General features: G+C 37.1%; 1 protein-coding gene across 1 annotated transcript in view; it reads right to left on the bottom strand.

Annotated features, from left to right (window-relative positions):
• LOC129807779 (intraflagellar transport protein 140 homolog) overlaps positions 1-6119 on the bottom strand; it is a 45944-nt gene extending 39825 nt beyond the window's left edge. The window contains exons 1-2 of the mRNA XM_055857261.1: positions 5925-6119; positions 4382-5864 (exon numbers count right to left, since the gene is read on the bottom strand). Coding sequence (XP_055713236.1) covers positions 4382-5864; positions 5925-6071 — 1630 coding nt within the window. The 5' untranslated portion in view covers positions 6072-6119. The remainder of the gene's footprint in view (positions 1-4381; positions 5865-5924) is intronic.
• Positions 6120-8394: the final 2275 nt, after the last annotated feature.

An 8394-nucleotide genomic window follows, 5' to 3' on the forward strand; every position in this document is an offset into this window, starting at 1 on the left:
GAAACCAAAAGGAAAATTAGCATTTCCAGCCTCACAATTGCCCTGAAGGATTTATAGGCACTTTGGAAAGGAGGATAATTTGCCCTCAGGTACTCAATTTGTCCTTCTCACTGCATTTCAAGGAGCAATGACCAAGGTGGGAAGATTTACCTCATGTGGTGTACAAGGCATTTTTTACTTTTCTTTTTTTTTCTTATTTGTTATTTCGAATTGTTTTTCTTTATTTTTTTTATTATGATTAATTACGAAATTTTTTTTTAAAAATGTATAAAATATGAAAAAAGCAAGAGAAAAAATAATAAAAATAAGTTTCTGGATTTTTAAAATTCGTTTGAAATCCGAAAATACAATACAAAATCTAATAAATTTTACGGGAAGCGAAAAACAAATAAATAAATACAAATTTATATTTAGAAAAACTGGAATAAAAATGCAGGAACAAGTGAGAATTCGGTGAAAAACCTAACAAAAATTAGTATAAATTATTAAGATAATTAAAATCCATAAATCAATAAAGGTTAGTGATCTAGAGGGAGTTTCGCTTTCAAAGAAATTCTCGGAACTGAAAAAAAGTCCGCGAATTCACTCTAGTGACACAGAAAAATTGCATACCAACAGGAGAGCTTTTTGGAATAAGGTATGGAAACGCCGTGATATATGCAACATATTTTCAGCGCCAACGGTTCATAAGAAATGCTTTTCAAATTTACCGCGAAAAAAAATTTGCATACATTTTGGGGCATTTGAAAAAGTATTTTATAAATGAGCTCCCAATAGTAGGCAATTTATATCAAATTCTTTCCATCCGTTTTCACTTAAGCTGGAACTCCCTGTAGTACAAATTTAATAAAATAAAGAAGCCTAAAAAATTAAGTAAACTAAATAATTATCCATTCTAAATAAAATACCTTGTCAAAAATTTGACAATATTATATTAAACCATTAAATAAAAAAAACTTTAGTTGCGCATATATCACTATAAAAATATTATTTTCGTGTTTATGTGAGCCTGTAACAAGTCCGTGGCAAGTGGCTTGCGAAAAATTAAATGGTATGAGATATCAGCATTATCTCCGGACTTCTAGACGCTTTTCTCCATCTTATCTATCCATTTCTTTTATTTTCGGATATGTTACGGAGTTAGACTAGATGAACATTCGAAGATGAATTGTCGAAGTTTAAATGTTTATGTACACTAAATTATTTAAGTTTCAGTAATATTTGAAGTCACTCGTTTAAAGTTAAATTATTAAATTAAAAAATGAAAATTATTAACAGTTGTCAATTTTGAGATGATTTTCGGATAAATTACGAACCGATTTAAATCGATAGTCAACTGCCATGGATACAAAAAATATATGTCAAAAATATAATTCAGAAAGATCTCTTTCCTTCAATAATCTGATTAGGCATTTAACCGTGTGTCACGTGTCTTTTGTTCCTAAGAGTGTGCATGAAACAATTCTCCAACGCTTGACGTAAGGTCTGTCGTAGTATGCTTTGTATTTTTTTTCGTCGGCGTGTCGTTTCAAGAGAATTTAATTAGTTTTCTTTTGGTGAAATTCGTGCTAAATTTTTTTTTGACTGAGTAATTACAAGAAGATGGAGAGCATGTGAAGACTAAAAGTTGACAATAATCTCAAAAATCCAAATGCGAGTTATGCTGCAATCGCGAAATCGACCGGAAAGTGTTCCGCTCTACTGTCCGGAAAATTATAATTCGGTTTAAGGAACTCAAGACCGTTGCTAAAAAACCAAGAAAATGAAAAGAAAATGCTTGAGCTTTTCGAGAAGCAATCCAATCTTTCAGTGTAAGATGTTGGCAGAAAGATGGGAATACGTTGAAGCTACGTTCATAAAATCAAGAGGAGCTCCCCATGAGACCGACAAACACCGTTAAAATGTTAAAACAGGGTCGCGAGAACTCAACGATCATCTTTTCAAAGGATTCCAAGAGCATGGGAAAGATGTTTAATCCGTCCTGTACTCCGGAATATTGTGAAGTACTGGGGAATTTTGACAACAAATTTCAAGAAGAAAGGTCAAATAGCCGAAAACTTGCTGGATTTTAAGAAGAAGTGAAAGAAAGTCATCCAACACCGTGGAGATAGATTTGTCAATGCGTTAATGAAGGGAATTAAGAAGAAGGTGCTAGAACTTGACGAACAGCTTTCCAAAAATATTTTTGTTTTGTTTTTTTTTTATATGCTGTAGATAATGATTGAGAGCCATTATTCAACGGAGAAGTTTCAGCGTGCACACGATTTAAATCATAATGAGCTATTTCCTTCGATAATCTGATTAGACATTAACCGTGTGTTATATGTGTCCCTTTATTCTATATTTTTTCAGTCATTCAATTATATAATTAATTTATTCCTTTCATTTATGAAATATTCGTTAATTTTATGCATAATATTTCGTCGGGTGGATTAGCAATTGTGGTAACTGCAATTGCTTTGTATCTGTACTCATTCTGAATGACGAATCACTGCATGGCGTTTTCAACGAATGTACAGTAGACTCTCATTCCATCGGCTCTTTTTCAATCGGGCGAAAAATTTTGTTGACAATTTTCACGTTTAATTATGAAGCAAATTTGCTCAAATTCGCCATAGTTCCTCTTTTTTATCGTGATTCTTTATATTTGAGCGCTTTTTGTAGAATTTACAATGACTGATGCCCAAATCTCTCGATAAATCGGATGACATTTTGCCCCATATGCCCGATTGAGAGAGCGTCTACTGTAATTGATAAAAAAAACGAATAATTCAGATATTTCACATGGCGAAAAGACACATCCAGTCACTGGCTCTGATTAGACTGCAGACGATTTCTAAGGCAGCACAATTCCAACAGTAAGAGATTAAATGATTTTTGGAAGAATTTCCAACACTCCCAACGTCACAAATGTGTTTTTAAGCCTTAAATTTTTCTGAAGATCAATAAACACAAAACACTCTTCACCACCTTTCTTCCTCTGTTTTGCTGTGTGATAATTACTCAGCAAACTTCGTTCAGTTCAACTCGCCCAATTCGCTCTTCTGCCATTTCCAAGACGGTGCGCGAAAAGAATTTTCTTGCCAAAACCAGCTTTTACAAAATAACTTGAAAACACACTTCTCGTTTAGATAATACAAAATGGTCTGCATAAAGTTTTAAAGGAATAAATTTCCTATCAAAATATCTCAATTGGATAATTCTTTGACTCACGAGAACTCCCATCCTGACAAAACGAAAGAAAATGACAAAAACTACCCTACGCCTGACAAAATTTGCCCCAGCTGTTTTAAGAATTTCTACAAAATCATCTGTTGGAAAATAGCTCGGTAAGTGCATTCCTTTTGGATTTAGAGGAAAATAACTTCGGCAAAGTTGTAGAGCGGTAAATTTCCCATAAGAATATGCTAAATAGAAATCATTCAGATTATTTGATAGTTTGTGCAAAAATAAAATATCCGTTTAGACAAATATTGCTCCAGTCTCCCCTACGCAACACACTCCTATTTCATGAACCAAACTGATCCCCTTATCTGTCCTTTTGAAACGTTCTAATTATAGTACAACATATCCTGGCAATGCTATGGCCACACAATCACATTTTCGAAATAGTTTTCTTGTTGTTCGAACGAAATTTGTCATACGAAAACACCCAGACTGTTCCAGAACTCCCTTAGTGGTCCGTAGTTTTTTCGTTTACTTGGCCTGCCATTCTTTCATCATTTTGTTCTGTAATTTTTTTCGTTCATTTAATCGATAATTCCATAAGTTAAATTGGTAGGGGGCTTTTTCGATCGTTAAATTGTTTTCATTCAGTCAGTCTGCCATTTCTCATTATTTTAAGGGATCATTTATTCATTCAGTTGCTTTTTCGGTTTTTCATTTATTAAATTAGCAGTTTATTTGTGGATTACGGCTATTTTTTATTAATATAACTTATCATTCACTACTTTTGATCAATCATTTATTCATTCTCTTTATCAATTAATTTTTTTAATTTGATTTTTGATTATGAATTCAGTTCAAGTTTCTTAACTTGATTTTTTCGTTCGCTTAATTCATTATATTTTCACGTCAATTTCAGTTTAACGAATTCACTTTTGAAGTAAACTTTAATCGAAAATTCTTAAATATTTAACGAAATCAAAGGTTTTTTCTATTTTCCTGAAATTATTAATTTTTTCAGTGTATTTTTGTCATATCTGAACACCAAATCCGGGTTGCAATTTTTTTTTGATTGTTTATTTTCCAAAAGGAAATAACACAAAATAATTCCGTACACCACATCAGTGAAATCTCTCCCCCTTGTCTGCAAATATCTCCCAAATGAAATGCTTGATTTAAGGGAGCTTTTGTGCTAAAATATCCATCAATATCTCACCTTCTGTATCTTTGAAGGAGATTTCCTGCAACAGGACACCCCCTAAGGACACAATCCTCACATCATTGGCCGTCAGGAGGATTAAGTTCTGCTCATGGAGGAACATTTGCAGATTGTCCGCTGTGAAAGTCTGATGAGTCTTCAATTTCAGGCCAGATCCTCCCAGATCATCCTCCGTGGCCACCTTGAAGACGGTGATGGTCTTGCCATTGGACAGGATGATCAGGGAGTCTGAGAGCGTGAGACTGGTGACTGAGATGTCGGATTCCAGGGTCTTCCAGGGTCCGGTGCGTCCGGAAGAGTGTTCCAGGGAGCATTGATTTATGGTTTTCTGGACAGCCCAGAGATTTCTGCAGTGAGCAGAAGCTAGTGGCTGTTCCTTGAGGATAAATACGCTGGAGATGCAATTGGCCACGATGCAGGGCTGCCCGATTTCTGTGATGCCCCAGGAGCAGTGCTTGACAGCTCCGTGGATGGCTGTGACGTTACTGAGCTGCCAGATTGTGTCTGGCTGAGCCTCAGGGGAGTAATTCATCCGGCGCCAGGTGAAGAGATTGCCCTGGTTAGTTCCTGCGCAGAGGGTTTGGGTATCTGGGCAGAAAGCCAGAGATGTGAAGGCTTCTGCTGAGGATTTGGGGCCATTTTGGGATTCTGAGGATGCCATGGGCAAGAGGAAATTGTCACTAGTGTCAATGTCCCAAATCCGAACACTGAGATCCCCTGTGATGATGGCCAGAGCACTTCCTGCCCAGGAAATAACTCCATTGCATCCAGGCTTCCTTCCACTCAACTTAACCCTGTCCAGTTCCGTCAGATTCCCTCCGGATTCGACAAAATAGTGAGCAACTGTCATATCTTCCATCAGAGCCACAATTGCATCCCTCTTCGGATGCCAGAGCACCTGGACAATTGGGGAACCATCCAGGCGAAGCACTTCTGTGCAAGTTCCCGCCTGATTGACGTAGAACATGGCTCCGGATTGGGTTCCAACGTAGAAACAGTGATTGTCCTTGACTCCGGCGTGAGTCAATCCCCGGGCAGCAGTCCTGGGCCGCCAGTTTGTCAAAGTGTCCAGAGCAGACTCATCCCCAGCCACAGCTGCCCTGGCTAAATTTGTCAACTCTGTGGCCACGGGGCTTTGGACATGTCGCCGGAAAGTGACATGCAGGAAGGGATCGCGTAGCTCATGCGTAAAAGCCGTGAGAAACTGCCCATGGGCATCACAGCGCCATCCGGTCAGGACTCCCATAGAGTCTCCACTGACCAGGCGCCCTCCCACATTCGATTCACTGAACCCCAATAGCACTATCGGACCCTTATGGGGTCCCTTGATCGAAGAAAACTCCCGCGAACCCTCAATCCACGTCAGAATTTCCCCATTTTCCCAGCCACTTACCAGTAATTTCTTCTCCGGATGCCACGTCAGAGCTGTTGCCTGGGACACAGGATTCACCGGGAAGGTCACATTGTGCAAGGCCTCTCCCTGAAACACAGAAAAATCAGAAGGCTTCCCAAAGAAACTTCCAGAACTCCAGGAACTTACCGTATCCCCGAAAATCGTTACTGAACCACCACGATCCTGGCTGTAAGATGCCACAGCCAGGAGGGGCTCAATCTTGTGCCAGACTGCCACCGTGGAGACGGCATCCTGGTCAGGGAATTGCACTTTTGTATCGAAAAACAAAGTCATTGCACTGAGAATTAAAATTCCGGCACGGCGTCAAAACAAACAGTTGCCATGACAACAGCACCGGCTGCGATTTAGCCACGAGATGGCGCTTGAGAAAGCGCGGGAAGCTTTCATCGATTCATCGACTGCGATGAATTTCCCAGCTGGATGGATGTTTCATTTGTTTCAGTAATTATTGAAAATTGAAACTCTTACTATTCAGGAGAATTGCTGGAGATCCTGGAAATAATCTTTCTGACCGTGAGTTGACAAAGAAGATACAAAAAAATTCCTCTAGAAAAGATAACAATATGACACAATTAACTCTCACAAAGCCATCAAAGTCCTTTCTGAAAAACTCTCGCATCTTTTGGTCACTATACGTGCCGGATCTTTGCCGCAATTGTCGCATCAATATCCATTCTAGCCTTATATTAAAGAAAAGTATATAAAGTTCTCTTGCAAGCTGCAGAGAAATGGTTCCTTTGAGCGTATTTTGAGACAATTAAGTGAAGAACAAAGAACATTGAAATTCGCAAGAAGCAGCAGAACGTGAAGCTGCACTTTTATATTGAAGAGAGATCACAAATTCAACAATAATGGTCCTTTGTAGCACAAAAGGGAAGAATTGCCTACTAAAAAAGCTTCGGTAGGTGTTATAAAGAAATCTCGTCCTAAATGCAGATCACATCCAACTCAACTACAGTAGACTCTCTCTCAATTCGAGCATATGGGGCAGAATATCATCCAAATTATCGAGAAATTTGGGCATCAAAATCATTGTAAATTCTACAAAAAGCGCTCAAATCTAAAGAATCACGATTTAACAAGAGGAACTACAGCGAATTTGAACAAATTTGCTTTAAAATCAAACGCGAAGATTGTAAACAAAGTTTTGCGCCCGATTGAAAAAAAAGCCGAATGAAAGAGAGTCCCCTGTAGTATTTTCTTCTCTAGTTCTTTCTTCTGAAATAACGGTTGTAGACGTTGTAGAACTTCCAAAACAGTCGTAGATTAGATAGATTAGATTAGTCAGACCTGGAGCTTCCGCAGTCGCTGCTGGGAGTCCAACCGAAAATCTGGATTAAAATCTGCATTAAAAAGTTGCAGTAATTTTTTATTCGATATTTTAGTTCATGTAAATAATTTGATAATATTTAATTTTATTCGGAAAAACTTGATCTAAAAAGTTTTTCTTTATCGTCCCAGCAATAAAATCACCATAATTTCTGCAGCTTTTTACTTTTACACAACTTTTAAAAATATATTTTTCAATTGTAAATCAAAACTCTAGGAAAGATTCATTAGTAGATTTCAAATTTAACAGCTGAATGTTGAATCGAAGTATAAAGATAATTCGAGGATGATCCACCGTTTTCTAATGTTTGAACGAGAAATAGGATAAATTTAAACAGTGGATTAACGTTTAAGCCAAAAATTAGACCCCCGATTTCGGAGGTATAATTTTTGGCTTAAAGATGGAATAAGCCTGTCCACATCTATCCGTAAATTCTTCCGGAAAATACTGTTAAATGATACCAAATTGATGTAATCTGCACTTTAGTGGATTTAATGAAAAGAAATAAGGCCTTCACTCTATTTACAGCTTCTTAAAAAGCCAATTTTGCCTGAAATAAAAAGAAACATCCACCATATGCAACTTCAATGAGTCGCCACTGAAGTAGGAGTCGCAGGAATCGCGCTTTTTTGCACCCAAAAAACATGCACATTCTTTCACATCCACAATATTGATTCCTATTTTATTTTAGAGAATTTTTAGCAAGTCTGGTGGTTCAAGATTACCAAATAACGAGAAAAAGCCGTGGAATCTTGCTAAATCGAACGAAAACATTGACGAATTGACATTTTCTGGCATGCCAGAAATGCCAAAATATGGGGTTGCCGTATGACAAAAATAGCTTACGCCAAAGCACTATTCCTCGTTTCTGCATACGAAAAAATATTTAAACCTAGCTTAATTTTAACTCTAGATTAACGCTAATCTGAGGTTCAACTGAAGTTATTCTTCGTTTCAACATTCAGCAGTAAATGTAAGAAAAATCATGAAACACGTTTCTGTAGTTCGAAACCAGGATCAACACTGAAGAATTTATGAAGCCTACTGGTTTCGTTTTTGTTAAAAAAAAATGATTTTTTAAAACTTATTCTGATAAAAGTGAAAGTTTTTGTGAACCAATAGTATTTTGAATTATTTATTAAATAATTCGATTTCTTTATTTATTAAACTGTATATTGTGTCTAATTTAATTCGTTACCTAATTAGGTAGTCATTCCCTAATAAATCTCATGAACAAAATTTAAAGGCGGTGGTGAAGTTCTCAAA

This window comes from Phlebotomus papatasi, chromosome 3, assembly GCF_024763615.1.
Source record: "Phlebotomus papatasi isolate M1 chromosome 3, Ppap_2.1, whole genome shotgun sequence".
NCBI lineage: Eukaryota > Metazoa > Arthropoda > Insecta > Diptera > Psychodidae > Phlebotomus > Phlebotomus papatasi.